General features: G+C 39.5%; 1 protein-coding gene across 1 annotated transcript in view; it reads left to right on the plus strand.

Moving 5' to 3' along the window:
* Positions 1 to 2,802: 2,802 nt before the first annotated feature.
* col5a2a (collagen, type V, alpha 2a) overlaps positions 2,803 to 20,313 on the plus strand; it is a 48,809-nt gene continuing 31,298 nt past the window's right edge. The window contains exon 1 of the mRNA XM_033617208.2: positions 2,803 to 3,063. Coding sequence (XP_033473099.2) covers positions 2,973 to 3,063 — 91 coding nt within the window. The 5' untranslated portion in view covers positions 2,803 to 2,972. The remainder of the gene's footprint in view (positions 3,064 to 20,313) is intronic.

A 20,313-nucleotide genomic window follows, 5' to 3' on the forward strand; every position in this document is an offset into this window, starting at 1 on the left:
AATGTAGAATACTCAAAAGTACTTTAAAAGTGCTTGAGTTACTTTTCTCAGGGAGTAACGTTGGAAGTACTTTTAAAGTACTTGAGTTACTTTACTCAGGGAGTAATGCAGTAAAGTAACTGGTTACTTTAAAAACAAGTAACGCAGTAAAGTACTTTGATTACTTTTAAAGTAACCCTTGCCCATCTCTGATATAAGGTATATGTTTCTTTATTTACAGGTGTAAATCAATGAATACCACATGCTTAACACTGTCTATGTGTAGAACACAGACACACACTAATGCTCAGTCTCCATTCTTCAAACCACACCAATATTTATAACCTTGACCTAATTATCTTTTGCACATCTGACCTGTAAGAAAGGAGAGGGTTTGTTTTGTTTTTTTTACAGTGCAGTCAAAGAAGGTAACCAGCATTTGTGATGTATTAAGGCAGGAAGCAGAGCTGGATAAGTATCTCCAAACCCCTTGAAATCTGAATCGAAATTATCCTGCTCTATTGAATTACTGTAAGTGATGACAACATAATGTTTGTAACTGTGTGCCTTTATGTAAAAGGAAACCAGGAGTTGTAGACTGACGTGCTGCCTATCAGATGGGGATCACCCAAGAAGATGCAGATGCACACTGCACACACAAAAACTTTGTGTTATGAACGTCTGATTGATTGTAATTTTTCCTGTTGTGTTAGAAGTAACAGTGTAAATACTAACAGTGCTGCTTCAATTTCTTTCACTGGATTTGTTGACAAGAACAAAAACAAAATATCAACAGCCTTGTCATTTAGGAGAATATTAAACTGTAAATAGATTTGAAGGCTTACTGATAGAAATACAGCAGCCTTTAAAGTATGCACAAATAGCCAGGCACATGGGCTCTCAATGTAATCATGTTGTTTACTTTAAAACAATCAGTTGCAAAGTAGGGTTGTTTACAGCAGGGCACAAAACACATATTGATGCCCAGAGCACCTTCCCTCCCTGGCAACATTTTCTAAAATGACAATATCTTTGGCAAACAGGCAGCAATTGGCAGTATTTGCAGTGCCCTGATGTTTCAGGTTTATTTTCACCAATGTTTCCACAGAAAATACAACAGATGCTTCTTGTGAGTGTTGTTCAGAGGAACTTTGAATTGGCTGACCTGGTTTGTGGGCAGGGCCAACAAGAAAACAGCTGTCTTTCTCATTAGCTCTGCTCTAGTGTCTTGAACCCCCCCTCCCTCTTGTCATACATACACAAATACACACACTCATACACACTCTGTCCGATAGGACGCCAATCACCTGATGCTTTTAGCACCCTGTGAACATGGCACACAGCTGTTTCCTGTCATATTCTCCAGGGTTGGTGTGTGTGACAAAGTCTGGGGGAAAAAAAATAAGGTCTCATTTTATTGAGTTCTGCAAACAGATTTAAATGTGTATTTGAGGTTAGTTATTTAACTACATGTTTGACCAGTTTGAGCTATAATTTATAGCTAAAAATTGAGATGTAAACAGTTACTTTATACCATCACATGACGTGTGTGGTCTCTCTGTTGAGATTTTAGTGTTGTTCCAGATAGTTAACTGATGGTAACATCGTGTTTGCATTCAGAACCCATTGTTCCCGACCATGATTCGCCACAACTGAATGACACAGTGAAAAACTGCTCCGTAGAGAATCCTTTTGCTGCTCTTTTTTCTTTTTTTTTTCCTCCAGCGTCTTATTTTCCCATAGATGAATCAATGTTTTCCTTACGACGCATTTGAGTGACTTCGAAAACTAAAGTAGAACAGATTCCTTCTTGTCTTTTGGGAGGAGAAGGAATGGCTCATCTTCCCAAGTGGTCTCACTTGACAGAGGCAGGGTCAAAATTAAGAGTTGAATCTATAAACTTTATATGCCTGTGGCTTAATCTTGCACAATATTGGATTTGGGAGTACATGACATTAACATACAGTACTGTATAATAGTATAAGATACAAGTCAACACACTCTACTATTTCCATTGATGACACAGACAGAGTCCAGATCAGAAACTTTATAGATAGCCTCATTGATGATACACACTGACATTATTTGCATCAGACAGACTGACAGAGCTAATATTGCTTTTGGTGATCTCAAACATTGCACTATCTAATCGATAATAGCACTGTGGTCAGATTCCATGTTCTCGCCATAAGTCAAGAGGTGCTGACCTCAGATTTCTCTCTAAATTTACACCCTGGATTCCCCATCATGACCACCTACAATCCTGACCACCCACAGTGACTCTCACACACTGTTTCAGTTTGCCTTTTATCTCTCTTTCTGCACTTTTGACTAAGGACAGTGCAACTAAAGAGATGCTAAAAGCAAACAAATCGACCAGCAACGCTACAATTCCTCGACTGCAATATCTCATCAGAAAACAGCAGTTATAAACTCTATTCTTACTTTTAATTGCCCAGTAAAAAGGGATTCTGAGCTTACTGTGTGTGTGTCTTGTTTGGTGCCTCAGAGACAGCAATAAAACCGCACTTTTATGATCTTGCTTAGCAACCACTTCTGAAGAGAGGCAAAAATCTGTGACACCTCCAAACACACAAAGTCATTTTTCCTTATCTGTTCCCTTGCACCTTTTACTGTAAACCAAAGTTAAGACTATTGCATTGTCCACAGACAGCAAGAATCACTGGAAAGTATGAGAACTTGTGAACATGGGTGTAGTTCTCCCACAGCCACAAAAGCCTGTGAGAGGATGGTTATGGGAGAGGGCTGACAAAAGGGGGAGGAAAATTAGGCTGGCCAGCATTCTTCTCATTTAAAGCTGTAACTACACAAAAAAGCACTCACGCAGTCTGGGCTGGGTCTGCTTGCTGCTTACAAGGAGAGATACTCTTGTATTCATGGTGGTGCAGTGACAACCTGAGCATTTTTTCCCCCTTTTCATCCTTTTTCCCCTTGCTTTACGCGCAAGGACGGCTCATGTCTTTTTTATAGACATGATGAGCTTTGTGCATTTAAGGACTATCTTTTTTCTGGTAGTCTCCGTAGCTCAGGTTTTGATTGTGACATGTCAAGACGGGAGCAGTGGTAAGTGAACCCCTCTGCTGTTTATTTTAACACCTAATTGCTGTTGAGTATAATGTTTGAAGGTGGCTGATGGTTGTCCTTTGAATGGACTGAACTTAAGCTTGGGCTTGTACAAGTTTCTTTCTTGCCAGTGGTTAAGGAAACAGAAGCTCCTTTAAGTGTGCTACTGATTAAGGAAGAAGTCATTTTTGATAAGAGAGATTCCTCAGATATTGTTAGCTTCTTTTATTTGGATTTTTTCTTGTGCCAAAGGGAAGTTTCTTTATATATGACAACTTAATTTGTTCTCCTGCCTTGTTTAGGACTGCTGTTTTCTATTGGATAGCAGCTGAAAATGTAGAGACGGCATGTTAGATCCCTGCTGGGGATGATTGAGACCTTACGTGCTTATTGAAGACTTAGCTTAGAGTAGATTTAAAAGAGATGAGAGTAGCTCTAATGTGGATTATCTGCAATTGGCAAACAAGCCGTGTGTGTCAAGAACCAGTCCTGTGGACATCTGTCAGTGATTGTGAGTGATGTCACCCTCAGGCACTGAAAATGTGCAGAGGAGGGAAATGAGCACCTTTGCGGTTTTGCCCTACTCCTGCACCACTCCAGCACTTTGGAACATTCATTAAGTGTTACCACAACCCTTCTCTTCCCCTTCGGACTACATCGTACATCTGCAAAAAGAATTTCAGCACCAGGGCTTGCGCGCCTCTGAGGGAACACAGACTGCAGCATGTTAATTCAGGCCAGATGTGAGGAGACATGAGAAGGAGAGATGCTGTTGGATTCTGTGAGTCATTTGGTGTACTGCGGGGCCGCTGATGTCTTCAGCTGGCAACACCAAGAGCTGGAACACCTGAGTGTTCTTGTTTTACTTGAATTGTGCTTCCCCCTTTTTTTCTGCAACTGGAGTGTTTGATGTCTTGTGTCGTCACAGGGACTGTGTTGTCTCTACATGTGATGTCATGGGCCATACAGAGCTCTGGAAAGTTCATTTGATGGGCCCCTAATGGAGTGTGGAGTTAGGCAGTGAAGCACAGACAGTACTGTTTATTTTTTATACTTTTCATTCCCTTCGGATAATTTAAGTTTTTCTTTCATTATGTCATTAACCAGAGTAAGTTGGCATTACTAAGTGTCGCATTAAGCACAGACAGTTGCCTGATGGTGTGGCACCAAATAGAGCGCCACCCTGTGGTGAATGTAGCACAGGGCCCAAATTATGTCTCATACTGTTTGTGCAGGCCTTGCCTTTGCTGAAAAAAATTTAACTGTATAACCAGTGTTCTTATTTGATAAATGGGGCAACACTGCAGTTAAATACATTTTCACTGAATTGGACAAGAGTCAACAGGGATACTTTACCTGACTGTTAAAGAAGATACAACTTGACCAGGCTCTATAGCTTTCTGCTGTTCTAACATGGCCACTGAAAAAGGTTTTCTGTTATATGTATATATATATATATATATGTTGTATGTTTGTCCTTTGTAGTTTAAAAGTCCTTGGACGCACTGTTCTGACCAGCTTCTCTGTCCTTGTTGAGGAACTGTCTCTGTCCATATTTGTTCATGTGAAACAGCACAGTGATCTTGCAGGCCTCTTTCCATGAAATAGTGGTGGGTGAGGCGATTGCATATCGACGAAATGAAAACAGTGGAAAGTTCATGGGTTTTGTAGACTAAGGGAAAATGTGGTTCACCAACACTTTTAGACAATGTATGTGTGTGTGTGTGCCAGAGGAGCTTTAAAGGCTTGTTCCACACGATGACCAGTTTTTGTATGGAAACGTTTTTAATGTGCAGATTTTTTTCTAGCATTTTACAGTCTACATTTGTAGCTATTTGTTTAATCTCTATAAACAGATTCTGCATATGTATGCAGATTCTGTAGGCAATGTGACAAGATTTTTAATCAGAAGTGCTCTGGTTTCTGAAGCATCTTGCTTTGAATAGTATTGACCAGTCACATTTAACCGGCAGGTAAACAGTCCATCTGGAGAGGTGGGTCGCGTTGGCCGAAATGCAATCTGGGAAGCCATTGGCTATAGCCTGACGACTATTTAGCTTTATTTGTTTGTTTTTTTCTGGTAATTCGGCTGCATTGAGATTACCAAAAATGACAAGCACAACGATGATGACGTCTTTGCCCGGAAATCTGCTAGCTAAACCAGATCTCCCGAAATATTGGCCATTGCTCCCAGAGGCTTTATAACTGTCGGACTGATAGCCAGTGGATTCTGAGATTGCCATTAGCAAGTGTGCTCAGGTAGAATAGACAATATGCTTCCCACCAATAAGGGGCTGTAAGAACAGTATGAGACACACTCAACAACTCTACACCTCCAAACTGAATGCCAGGTTAAATCTAAAGCACTCACACTGTTTAAAACACTGAGTAGCACTGGGGTACTGCTTACACCCACAGTTACAATTACCAGCGTTTCTCTATTTAACTGGGACTTTTATATGGAAAATCTGAACTTCCAATTGAGTGTGGTTGAATGTTGATGAAACTGTGTCACTGCAAGCGGTCTCACTCTCTCAGTACACTAACAACACGATTCAGGTCTCCTCTTAAAAAAAAAGAAGTCAGGAAAAAAGAGTGTTGTGGACACTGAGGTTATTGGAAAGATATCTGAGGAACCAGACTTTTGTGGAATTTACAAAATCAAATATGGTTCTTTGAAGACTGAAAACATGTTTAAAACAAATGTTGAATTTTTTTAGTCAATGCAGTTATAGAGTTCAGAATGAAAGTCATATGGCTGGCCGCACATGTGCGGAAACTTTGCAAAAGAACATAAGTTGGCAAATGAGATCAAGGAGCAGACTTTAAGCTCACAATTGGAAATGGTGACGCCAGTATAGATTACCAGGATGAAAATATAGTATATCCCTCATACAAAACCTACAACCTGTATTGGAAGAAGCAGAAGTGTTCAAATAATATTTGGACGAAGGTTTAGGGATGTGAACATGGAAAAAGTAAAAAAAAAAAAAGAAAAAAAGTAGTTCACTGACTCCAATAACAAAAAATCGGAGTCTGTGCCCACAGTATAAGCCTGAGAATAATCGTGCCTCTGCATGTGTGTGTGTGTGTGTGTGTGTGTGTGAGACAGTTTGAACATAACTCCTCCCAGACGCTGACATAGCTGTAAAACATCTTCAAAGATGCCACTTAGCGCCTTACATCAAAGAGAGCAAACACTTGGTCTTTGTGAAACCAGTGGATTACTTTAGTTTCTTAGCAGAGTTACATATGTCTCTCCATCACCAGGGTTTTGATACTCATCAGAGCCAAAACGCAAATCAACTCAAAACGTTTTTCCCTCTCTGAGAGAAACGTTCGAGCAGAAAGCAAAAAATCCTGGTATTCCAAATCAACAAAACCTACATGAGGTCACTCTGTCTTCCAAATTGGTTCCAGTTGTTGTTGCCACATCACTGACATCGCAACAAATGGGCTGTTTTCTACCAAAGCTGAAACGTCCAAACATGTGAATTCAACCAGGTCCACAGACGGCCTTGATTAGAAACACATGCTGCATTTTTGAGCTATGACTTGATTACACGCCTCTTTTCTTCCTCAGTTAAGGGGGTCGGGCTCACCAGATTGTACATTGTCTTGGGTTACACATTCGAAGGAGGGCAGAGTATTAACAGTCGGACTGGCGATGAACCTGGGGTGTCTTGGTGGCACAGACGATGGAGGTGATAGATTTTTAATGCAGATTGTGCCTATGAGGACTGCTCCATGGGAACCACTTATAAACCAAATTATTGCAGTCAGCAAATGGAAGCTTGGGGTGGGGGGATGACTTCCAGATGTTAAAATAGTCGCTTTGGCAGTATTTGGAAAAAAAATTAAAAAAAAAAAAAAAAAAAAAAATGTCTCAGCCTTTAGATATAGTTGGAAGGGGAGGATGTTAACCGACTGATGCAAGACATAAAGTGTCAGTATTGCTTTTGGATGACTTGATCATGGATAGATGTGGAACTTACTGGCTTACAGTTTGCCTAAATGTTTCTTCTCCTGTATCTTTACACTGGACACCTCCGCAGGTTCAAGTTAAAGTAACTATTTGTTCAAAAGCCATGCAATTATGGCTCCTCCTGACAGGCTTCCTGGCCCTTGATTGGCACTTAGTCACCAATCTGCCCTGTCATCCTCTCAGCCTGTCCATGTGGGAGGATGACAGGACGGAACATTAACACAGAACGGGCTGAGTTTTCCGAGTGCTGTAATTGTCTTTATTTCATTCTAATTAAGAACGTGCTAGAATACTCGTACTAGTCATACGCCAGGAGCTTGGCCACTAAATTCACGTGATGTGTTGTAATTGACAAAATAAAACTTACTACAGATTGAAGTTTGGGCTGTTCTACTGTATTCCAACAATGTGAAAAAAAAAGTTCAAAATTAAAGGTGCACTCCACAGTTTTAGGATGATGTCATCGGGGTTATCTTAGCTTGGGCTTGAAACCTTTACTTTCTAATTGTGAATGAAAAGTTGTTATAACAACCTGGAGGTGTGTATTTTTGAAAGAAGTGGGCATACATGAGGCAAGGAGAGTCTAAAGAAAGATGCTGTCCTGTTGCATCATGGGAAATTTAGGATTCAACATTTTTGTAACTTGACCCACACTAAGGACTAAAAGGATATCTCAGCCTCTGCTACTTCAATTTTGACCATTCATTTTGACTCTTGAAGGTCCCCCATCTTTATGGAAGTGCAATGCTAAATTTGTGGAGTACCTCTTTAATTGTTAATAAGAGTATGTTAATTAGATATTGATAGATGACTATTAGTTATCTAATTTAGGCAAAGATTATTTCTCTTAAGAATTAAACAGTAATATAGTGCATCCCTAAATGCCAGGAAAACAAACATAACGTTCATGTTAATGCCTTTTAGAAGGCTTGCCGTTGCTGCTGTGCAGTGCAGTTTGCCTGTATCGTGAGTGTTGATACAGCTGGTTGTAGTTTTTCCAGGGGATCAAGAGGACTTTTGCCCTCTGGAGCTTATCCTCTGTAGGTTGGCAGGTCTTAGTGTAATATAGCACTCCCTCTGAACATGTTCTCTGTCTCTCCCCCGGTGACTATTTCAAAGGCTGCTGTAATTGCTTTAAATCTTCCAATTTCATGAGATGTTACGTCCCATCTGGGGACCCCTCTCTCTCAGCGGTGAAGTGCTTTGGGCCAGGTTATGATTCAGCAAAATTAGATTAACTGTTGGGAGTGAATTTTCAAATTAAGCAGAGACGAGTGTCATTTTCAGTATTAAGCAATGCTTGACGTACACATGTATTTCCTATCCTGGCAGAGTTAAGCTTTAGAGAGACCTTAATGTATAGTACGAGCATACTTTGTTAAATTTAAAAACATTTTAATAACAAGTGATGCCCAGCGCTTCCCAAAAAAATGCAAAACTTAATAAGAAAATGGTTATATTCTGTTTACTTGAACCTAAACATAAAATTGCACTGTCATGGAAATCTATTAATAGACTATATGTTCTCATCCCAACTTGTCAAATACTGCTGCTTTGTCAGTGGACCTAAATGTCAATGTATGATGTCCTGCTTTGGTTTTGGATGTTAACAGACGACATCTCAACTGACACTTGTTACAAACATTGCGTCTTTTCACAATTAATTTCTGTTTTCACAGGAAATATACAGTTTCTGCTTGTGACATGAATAAGGTCTTTTTCAAAATAAACTTATTACGTAAGTAAAACACTTCATTTTTACATTTATTTCCGTAGGTTTAGGAAACAAAAGTCTGTGGTTAAGTTTAAACAAACACACCAAAAAAAATCATAGTTCGGCTCAAAATACGTATGGTCGTTACTAACGTAATGTCACATCATATGACATGTTGTGTGACAAACATCACTAGTGTGGCATGCTACATATACTAGCACACTACATTGTTATTAAAATAACATTGAGTTAAGCTGGCTCCCAAGTGAAAGTCCAGTGTTTGTTTGACCCATCCACCTCCCCTCCTGCGCACCCTATATGGACTTTCTTACTCTTTATACTACGGAAATAGCTGGATCATACCACCACATAGAGTGTCCCGGTGCATCAGTGTCATTGACAAAGCAGCGACATTTGGCAGGTTGGGAGTAAGAACAGGCTGTAATAGACCAAGCAAGCAAAGTTGGGTTGGTGGATTGTTGCAGTGTCTGACCATGAAGAAACTTACATACGTAGCAAAAAGGAAATGAAACACTTTTGCTTAGATTTGGGGCTCATTCATGAAATATCTGGAGGGGGAAGATTTTGCTCAAGCCTTTTAGTGAACAACTGAATATGTGTTTTGTTTAGATGTGCCTTTTTTTTGGTACCTTTTATATTCAATGGGATGTGTATGTTTTCATGTTATGTTATGTGGCGAAGTCAATAAACATTTTTGTCAGAAAAATCCTCCAAATTTTACATGTAACATCCTCTTCATATATTCTTAAAAATGTGATAATATTGTCTGTCCGCACTGCTTGTTTAAGTCCCACAGCATGGTGACTGTCAGCCATAATTGCAGGTTGTGGTCCAACCTAAATTCTAAGTTGTAGCGGTTGTGTATATTACGACTGCAGAGGGTGAACAAGTGGAGCTACATGGGTGACAAGGGTTAGAAATGTGGCCTGAGTTATGTTTAGGCTCTTAACAACTTGTTGGACAGCTGATTGACTTGATGGTGAAATGCCTCATATAAGTGCGGTGATGTGCCTCCAGGTCCTCTTTGAGCGCAGGTGGTCTTTTTATGGTGGAGCTGAATGTGAGGGAATTATATATCACTGCAGTCTTTTAAAGTAATGATATTAGACTGTATGTTGTCTTATAAATGATTAATTCTTAGTTAAAAAGCACTGTGCTGTGTGTGATTAAATGTGGGTGTTGCATCATTATCAGCGAGCCCTGGCATGCTGTGCAACAGAAACAGTAGATCTCTTTGACTTTATGTTGATCGTGTATGATGGATGCCTCGACTGAGTTGGACCATATTGTGGGATTCCCCTGTTCGCTGTCAAGACATGTCTTGTGGAGACGCAATATTTCTCCACCAGATCAATGGAATACAGTCCTGAAACAGAGAGTGTGCTTGGCAAAATGAATTGTTATAATGAATGTACAGTGTTTTTCCATAGTACAGACATAGATAATCTCCAAGAGGCTCGTGTTCAGAAGGAAAAAATGTTAGGTTTAGTATAGTTCCAACACACATATTGCTGGAGTCTTTACTGTGCAGCGCTGCCAGAACTCAGCACAGAGACGAGGGGATGATGTTTCTTGAAATGTCACCTAGTATTAAACTCATATTGTGTGCAAAGCAGATATACTATGTTTTAGCTAGGAACAGCCTCAGTTCTGTGAAGCATAAAAAGAGATGAGAAGGAGATTCTAGGTATTCAGACACCTTTTATTGGATCATGGTGTGTTGCATCAAAAGCAGCATCACTCCTTCAGATCTCTATGTGACGGACTCAAAAGATGTCCCGTAAAGAAGTAAGTTATTCAGTAGAGAGAAGGGTCCATTCTTTTAACACAATGTGAGTCTGTACTGTCCCTTTACCCACTGGCCGCAATGTCCAGTCAGTGTTCCCGAACAAACACTTCTCACACAGAGCCAGACCAATGAGATGTGGAAATGTCTGCTTGTAGTCTGTGACTCATGGCTACCATTAGATGAAAACGCTGCTAAAAAAAAAAAAAAAAAAAAAGTGGCTGAAAGAGGTGGAGTTTTTGAGAATGAGTGGCAAAGCTTTATTGTTTATATGAGGTGATTTAGTTTGCATTCAAATTGCCAGCCAGCAGGCTTCACACATCAAGTGCCCTCGCTGCTCCAGCTTTTAGTGTTTACAGTACGTGGAAAGTTAGAAACATTTCAACCAGAGGAACAACATTTCCAAATGCCAGCATGGTCATTTACAGTCTGCTAGCTTTAAAATTATCTCCATATGAATGACATCAAATACTAACACTTTGTGTTTTTGTAAATATACTTGAGAATTAAAGCAAAGCCACGTGGGTTTTCTTAAAGAAACAGTATCTTGCACAATAACCTTGTAATTGTTGCAGTGTATTTAGACATTTTCTCTCAGGCTTCACTTAATCAGCCACACCAGTTCCACACCAACAAATAGCTCAGGTTTACACAATACTGTGCATCATGCCAGTCTTTATTTACCTGGGCGAAATTAGAGTTGTTAAGTATAGGCTTTAACTCTTGATTTCTATTTAATCTTATGCTACCTCTTGTTTCCAAGCCTTTCACTGATGTGGCCTGGTATTTAGGGGGTTAAGCCTTAAACACAGGATAAGAACAGAAAAGAGGGGGCTCTCTTTCATCATAGTTTCATATCTATTAGCAGAGGGGGATTGAATGGGAAGAAAAGCACAGGCGCAGATCAGAGGGGAAAGAAAGAGAGAGGAGGAGAAAGAGGACAGAGAGGAGTAAAGGCAGAGGAAGAGGATAAGAGTTGGAATCTATAATGAGAGAGAAAAGGGAGAGAAAAACAAGGGTGAGAATGTGAAAGGATGTGGAAGACACAGCAATGAGGGAAGCCCGTGTTTGATACATGTCCTTTTCTGTAGTCTCATTCTCTAGCCTGTGTACATCACAGCAGACTGGTCCAACTCCAGCACAGGAAGTCATGTCAATTTGGAATTTCCTCTGGAAAAGCGTGCGTTTCAGCTCTGGTTGTTGTCCTTAATGACTACTGTGAGTCATGGTCAAGAGATAAGACAAATATAAGATTACAACAAAGTTTTTTAAGATTCTTGTTTGACATGTTTGAGTGCCAGTACCTGCATTCCCCTTGTACCCATGAGCAAATAAAATAAAAGATAATTTAGTAAAGGACATGTTACAGACAAAAGTAAAGCAAGTGTGCACTGTTGCCAGCATTGACAGCTATCTGAGCTCAAAATTTAGAATCATTAACTTTGCTGAAGGTTTATTTATTGAAATTAGGTCAGTTGGCGATTTGTTAGCTCTTAAGAATTGAAGACATCTGAGATTACAGCCTTTTTCTGGTTGGAGTCTGTCTTTTGGGAGAACATTTCTAAGGCTCACCCAGCTGTTGATGACATGTTGAATAAAGCATGCAGCTGTTACTGATAGAAGGGAGGAGTTTCAGCAAACAAACTGCAGCACATCTGCCAAGAAATAATCCTCCGCTTGGCACTGATGACACTGCAAGAACGCTCTCACGATGCTAGTAAAGTTGTGCTTTATTGGTTGATGCAGTTTGGTGTTTTGCCATAATGTCACAAGGACATGGGTGGGAATATTCCCCTCATGCTTACCTCATTAGGGAAATACAGGTCACTGTGCAAGAGTGTGTGAGAGGGACCATTTACTAAGAAGTAGATATAAGTACAATTAAATTTGGACTTAATGCCTTCACGAAACACAGAATTAATGAGGTTATATGGTATTTTATATCACACAGCAATGTGCCTGACTCTGTCAGCAAAGTTCAGCACACTACAAGTGTTAAACATTGAAGCTGAAGTGAAGATTATACAACTTGCTCCTACACAGCAGCTCCTTTGCAACTGTAGACTGGCTGTGTTAGTAACCAGGAGTGTATCATGTGCTGCACACTGGCATTTAGTTTAATCATTTTTGGACAGATAGAGGAACACTCACTTATTTTAAACAACTGTGTTTTACTGTATTTGTAGTTTTTGACATCATTCCAATTTGTTATAATAAAATATTTATACCCTACTTTAATTGCTGTGATGTGAAGACACTGTAGCACTGCCACACAGCTTTAAAACCCAATCTGCTAGCTCAGTTCACTGACCACACAGCTGCTGGGGGAATGTACCAGTACCAGCACGGTTCCATCAGCATTATTGCAGACAGATGGTCAGAACTGTGAAAACAAATGTCATTTTGTGAAACTATGTAACTACGTTGTATCAGTTTAAGTACAAAAATGTGTATAATTAAGAGCTGAATGATGCTGATACTGAAAACAGTATTTGAAAGTTGTTGTTTTTTCTTTCAAATCTAATAAAGGTATTTATATATTAGGAAAAAAAATAACATATTTGATAAGGCTGTCTTTCTTTTGTTAATCAGAAACCGTTACTAAGATATATATAGTATAGTGGGACATGTTATAGTTGCAAAATAAATCTGTAAATCATCTCTAGTGCACAATATGTAACAGAAACTATGTTCCTAAACTACCTTAAACATGTACTCTGCATTTCTGTATTGCAGTTTATTGTTAACAATTTGTCAGTATAGGTGTCAGTGGCATAAGGTAGTTACAGCATGCCCCAGTGCATGCTATTATGACGGGCCCTAAGGCACGCTAGTCACTTGTTATGCAGCTAAACTAGTCGCTTTATAATCTTACTGTCACATGATCAAATAGAGACTTGACATAGGATGATACCAACATACATATCACCCAGAAATATTCATAGCATATATGTATAGGACAAAAATACTAAAGAAAATAAGGAATTATTCATTAAATTGAGTAGTTTTTTATACCTTATTTATACTTAATGTAGAATAAGCATATATTTAACACTGCAACATATTTTGTTATAGATTGCTACTGGCTATTTTACCAAAAATAAAAAATAAAAAATAGCTGGGCCCCCTCACCCCATGGGGGCCCCAGTTCAAGTGCCCTGCCTGCACTGTATATTTACGCCCTTGCCTATATGATAAGCTAATATTGTATTTGCGTAAGTTTCAAAGATGTGATTTTTTCAAGAGATCCACGTGGCCACTGCTGTGCCTGGCCTTTGTGACCTCACTAAGCTGACATGTATCTTAACTGAGCCCCTCTGACCTCATCACCTTTCTCTGTCTCTGTCTGCCTCCAGCATTTACAAAAATGCAGGCTGCAGAAAACTTCAAGGACTTTAGCAATAAAGAGAAAGTGATAAATTCTGTGTGTGTGTGTCCCCTGGGGCTTCAGCCTGAGTGATGTCACCACAGTGAGGCGCCTCACAGTGTGGACCCCCTTTCAGGTTCTTCTCTGCGCTCAGTTATCTGGACAGTATTAAACACAGCTAACACTGGCTACTGGCCAGCAGAGGCACCACACTGTTTCTATTTAAGTAAAGTTCATTTTCTACAACTAATGACAGGCCCAGGTGGTTTGTACCTGTGGAGAGGCAATTAGTGGAAATTGCCCAAGCTGTTATCCATCTATGTTTTTAGTTACACTCAGCTGACTTTATTGTCAGCATTGTTATTGTTAGAATAATAACTGATGTGTTCACTATCCAAGCAAAGTAATAATAGATGCCTCTGTGCAGTGCTTGAAAAGCTCTGGGATCAGTTGATGTAGTTCACCTGGAATTAAGTCATGGTTTCCATTTCAGAGATCACACTGGGCTGACGCCAATTTAAGCATATCTCTAAATGTTTTGAGGAATCTTTGGCCTAAACAGCTGCTCAGACTTTTGTTTCCCTCACAGATTCAGTCTGTGCTTCCAAGAGCCTCTCCATAACACTGGATTTGTGTTTGAGTTTCAGGGCTGTAGCCCATTTGTTAAATTGCATTTCTGTAAATACAATCATGTAACATCACTTTCAAACAAGGATTTTCTGGCAGTGTTTTGGATGGATCATGATGCAGTTTTATGCATGAAAAAACCTTTGTCGTGGCTTTAAACCCTGCAATCACTCCCCTTATTACCTCTATTTATACCTGAAAACCCCTTAAATGTATAAAAGGTTCAGGTAAAGTATCCATGAAATAAGTAATTATTAAAATCATTCATTTTTTTTTAAATTAATGACTAAACGTAAGGGGGTGCCCACTAGCTCACCTGGTAAAGCATGAACCCCATGCACAAAGGGGTGTACATACCTTAAAAGGCGATTAAGGACTTTTTTGAGCTTGTTTAAAGGGAGTTGGTCCCATTGCAGTATTTTAACTTATGCTGCAGATGTTATAGCACATTCTGGATAAGGACACCAGCTAAAACTCAGTATGAATAAAGTTAAGCTTGTGACCTTACCCAATACAGTCCAGCTGAAAATGTAAGGACAACATCCTTTGCCTGAGGGGCTGCACGTATGATAGAGGTTATGCTGGTGTCGTGGCCTTGCAGTTGCATCATTTCTCTGAGCTTTTAGAGCAACAAACTGGAAATGCAAAGAAAAAGTACAGAGCAGTAAAAGGAAAAACAGAGGAGTGTGGAGGAAAAGTCCAAAAAGCAGACAGCGTGCTTTGATAGGGATAAGGAGAAAGGAATGGAGATTGGAGAGCTTGACAGGGATATGAGAAAACACAGGCTAATGCGAAAGAAAAAGTGGGATTTAAAACAGAGCCTGCGGCAGCCATGTGGTTCAAGGAGTGGATGCAGCATCCTTAAACTGCTGCAGCAATGAGGTCAGACAAAATGTGGAGGCAATAAATCTTGCCTTTGGGGTTCCTCCTCACTAATAATATAGAATGCCTTGTGAAACAACTTAAAATCCTTTCCAACCTGAAGAATAGCTGAACATGAGTATTCTATTCTTTGGCTTTTACAGAGTCAGCATTTAAATGATTTTGACCATATGCTGTACCGTGTTGTCCGATGAGCGTGATGCTGTTGTGGTATTGATTTAGGGACTAAAGCCACTAGGCTGCCCAGGGGAAATGGTTAACAAGATGTTGGGGTGATGCAACCCCTGTGATTATGTTCCTGTCACATATTCAAAGTGAGTTGCAGAGAGGAGACATTTTGTGCCAGCACCTCGATCTGCAGTTGAAAAGGCAAACAGATGTGATGTGATGTGATTTGCAGACAGTGGTGAACAGTGCAGAGCGTGCATTTTGATGCTTTAAACAGCTGGTCAAGCCAAATCATAAAAACATTTCTCATTTAGCCCTTAGTTTCTAGCCATGCACATCATTTCAGAATTATGTGAAGTAGGGTTGCAAAGGTATACCAGTTTCAAGGTACACCATGATATGTTTCCTTAGCTACAATATTGAATAAAAAAATGCAACTGGACAGAGAATCTCTCTCTTTGTTTTACTTATTTTCAAAAGGGAGGCATTTTACTCATACTTTGGTTAAAAAATGATTTCAGCTTTCAGTTATATTAATAAAACACTGGTCCAAACAAAAATGACCCTTCAGTTTTCATTTCTTTAATAATTCTGTAATACCTTGATACTGTGGATCTGCAGTACTTTCTGGGATGTTTTTTTGTACCATGAAAATCTCATAATTCAATTCAATTTCAATTCAATTTTATAAAGCCCAATATCATGATTTCTTTGGACCCTCACAGGTAAAACTCCCCCCAAAAAAACCTTTAACAGGGAAAAATGTTGCAGTCCTAATGTGAAGTCAAGGTGATGTGACGTAAATGACTGAAATTTCTGTCATTTGGAAAATCCTCCAGCAAAATGTCAAGGATATTACATCTATGGAACACCCTGTCAGCAGTTTTTATAGCAACTATTTCTAGCTCAAATGAGACCTATTTAAGTCAGATGGTGTCTGTGGATTATAAAGAGTAACTCAGACACTGCTCTTTTTTCATCTAATGTACTTTTTCAACGATTTGAATTTGAACAAAACAAAATTTATAGACAAATGTCTTAAAACCTCAGGAAATGATCTGCGTGGCTAAATACGTACCACTGGGAGTACATGAGAACAAAATGTTACGTGATTTGGCTTAACTGACACTTTAAAGGGGAACGTCACCCATTTTCAAAATTCACATGTTATTCCTATTGTCCAAGATAGTCCAAAAATATTATTGAAAATGAACTCTCTCTTAAATCCAAAAACTAGAGTCCTAAAACTTAAATTTGTGATGTCATTGGGTTTAAAGTCAGGAGCTGCTCCACAGAGAGTGTATGGAGAAAGATGTTCTAGATGACGCTGAGAGCACGCGGGGCAATGTTCTGAGTATATGGGTACGTTTTCTGTTTCAGAACTGAGAACACGACAATAGAATACAGCTCTTTTTGGTATAAAAAAGAAAACAAACATGCTGTGGGTCCATAATGTAAGCATTCCATTCATTGTCTATGGAGCAGCTCCAGACTCTACTTGATTAAATCACAAATTTGAAACGCAGTCTCACTTTGACCTCCTCACATATCGACATTTGGTCATGGACTTTGCACGTCAATATACACGATACAACTTGGTACCCTGGGTGTGTTGGTTGTTGATGTTCTGGTATGCCATGTTAACATCAGCCTATTACATGCACTGTCTGTTTTAAAAATACACGTCTGTTTTTACAGGAAATGTACCGTTTGCATACAGTCTCACACAGCACAACAAACAACAACAAACACTTGTGGTTACATTTAGCCAACACACACATGTGGTTGGGTTTAGGCAACAAAAGCACATGGTTGGGTTTAGGAAAAAAGAACAGGATTTGGCTTGACAACCTCACAGCGAGCGATCATCGGCCTCCCGGGGGAAAGTTAATGGTTGTTGGACCCATCCACCACCTACTCCCACCCACCCTACTCGGACATCCGCTGCCTAACCATTGGTTGTTATCCCACTGCATTTACCCCTGACGCCAAAGGCCGCCATTGAACAATAACAGTGACCAGCCACATATAATTACGATGTGAAAGGACAGCTTTTTTTACCAGTGTCTGCTACTGGACCTCACTGACCAAGTGCCGGATTTTGACAACTTCAGAGTGAGACCGGGTTGGAAAATCACTTCTCTGGTGTCTGGCTTTGATAGAGAGAAACTCATGTTTACAAATATGGATTTAACTTTCCACGGCCATGGAAATAATATGTTGGAGTTCTTAGTTTAGGTGGTGTTCCCCATTAACATCTCACATCACATTGACTGACAGCAAGCAATTAGATTACACTGATGGTATTAGCTTTTCTGGCATTAACATAATGTAAGCATTAACCTCAACGCTCACAATGTTTTTTGTTAAGTTTTGATAATCAGCCAATTTTTTTTTTCCAGAGTTGGATGTGAATAAATTTATACCTTCTAATAGATGCGCTGAATTCTGAGTGGAACAAAGATAAGAATGTGTTGAGAGGACACGTACAGTCATGATAATCCATTTCACTCTAGAGATGTCTACACTGTGTTGCCAGATTCTCTCTAGTCACATATCCAGATTACTGCCATTTGTTTTTTAAATACAAAAGCCTGAAACACTTGTCTGTATAGTATTTCACTGTGTTTCAGTCAGATGGCAAGGCACAATGTGCTGGAAAGCTTCCTCTGAGTTCCTCGGTGTACAGAGTCCACAGTTTATTCTTTCACATCTGGCTATGTGCTCAGTTGATGTAAAACACCAGGGCGCTCTGACCCCTTGTATATGTTAGCACTCTGCTCTGGTAAACTGGAATGTTTGACGTCATCCATTTTCCTTTGCTGCATACCTGCTTTATTTGTAGATGGAGCAGCCAAATGTAACATTATTAATCAATACAGTACTAATATATTATCCGTGTTTATTGGATCTTTACAAATGTGTCAGTGGAGATTAGATAATGGTTGTGTGTGCTTTACAACGTATTTTGCTTGCACATAATTATGTACACATAGCATGGAGAATTTCAGAAAAAGATGTTGGCATTGTACGTTTCTGCAAACCACGAATATGTTACATTTGTACATTTCATGCATATGAGCATTTCCAAAGTGATGTAGTAAATGAGCTGATCTTGTCATTGGGAGGTGGAGGGGGTGCTGCCAAGCTGCAGAACATTATTTGAGACCAACAAACAACACTTGTTGTTTTCTGGTGAGTGTGTTTCCGTTGGTGTTATTGGCACCAAAGCTGGATGTTTTCCACCAACCCATCCCTGCTTTTCCAGTGCCTTTTCTGCCAAAACATACTAAATGTGGGTGTTTTAAGCCCAAACATGATCGTTTCCTAACCATGGCCAAGTGGTTTGTGTGCCTAAAGTTAGCCACACCTTCATCCCAGCGATGTTAAGAAATGTAAAGTTTCAACATATCTGCTACAAACTAATATACAAATGTAACCCAACTGTGGTTTGCAAAAACGTACACTGTCAACAGTTTTTTTTTGGCAGTTAGGTTTAGAGTAATCAGCCTTTGCAGTAACACAAATTTCTTCTGTGTGTTAGTAGCAGCAACAGGAAATATCACAGTGTTTAGTGTGTTTGATTACATGGTCAGATTTGATGGCCAAGCCGTCTCTATTAACTGACTCAGTCGTTCAATGTAGATCATTACAAACACGTACACTGTTTTTCATTGATTAGGTACATTTCATAAAGTAAAGGTTAGACAGGAGGTGCAGCACATTGCTCTTATTTAGTAAAGTGTGTCAGTGTGTTTTATTTAGCTTATTTAGCTTGATCAATGTGCACTAGATGTAGCTTGAGAGGAGATGAGAAACAGGAGAGGAGATGAGAAACACATGGTTGACAGTTTACCAGGAAATCAAACAGCTCCACCTGGTAAAGCTAAACAGTCGTAGTGGTGCTTTGTTGTGTTTCTATGTCAGTATGTTCACCGTGTTGAAGATTCTTTGAACGCTGTTTTTAAGGCAGACTTTTTTTTATTTTTGCTTAATGTGAAATGATTGTGTTAGTGTGGAAGTACGAGTCCCTTTGAAGTGAGATGGAACTGCTGAAAGTCATCATTTACTGAGGTTGTTCAAGGTTTAAGAACTGGAAGATAAAGACAGACTGTGCAGTGATTACATTCCACGTTTATTATGATTAAGTACTGCAGAGTACATGTTATTTACGCAACAACCATGCCGTCTACAGTCATATGTCTGCAACATATTTGATGCAAAAAAAAGCAGAGAACAGAAAGCAAACATATAGAACGTATGTGGTCACAGAGTAACCAGAACATTATCAAACTTAAATCCACACAGCATAAAACAAAGAGAGTCCAGAGGAACATGAATACAAAATAAATTCTGTTCTGTGTTCTCACCCTCTCGGCATTACAGACTTTTTCATGTAAAGTTTATGCTGACTCCATTTCATGCCTGAGCAGAAATACATTGCCCCAGTTTTGAACTTTGACCCTGACCTTGGTGAGAGCCTCGGGCCGAAGAGGCTCCAGTCTTCGGTGTTTGCCGTGAAAAACATTCACTGTTTAGTCGCTTGCTTTTTAGTGCAACAGCTTGTGTTCTCTCATTCTCTCATTACAGCAAATTACTCATTTTAGAGCATGCCATCTGTCGCACTGCATATTTAGTTCATAATGAGTACACACACAAGCTGTAAATTGCATTTTCCATGTGGCATGGAGACACAGAAC

Source organism: Epinephelus lanceolatus, chromosome 14 (genome assembly GCF_041903045.1).
Source record: "Epinephelus lanceolatus isolate andai-2023 chromosome 14, ASM4190304v1, whole genome shotgun sequence".
Classification (NCBI taxonomy): domain Eukaryota; kingdom Metazoa; phylum Chordata; class Actinopteri; order Perciformes; family Serranidae; genus Epinephelus; species Epinephelus lanceolatus.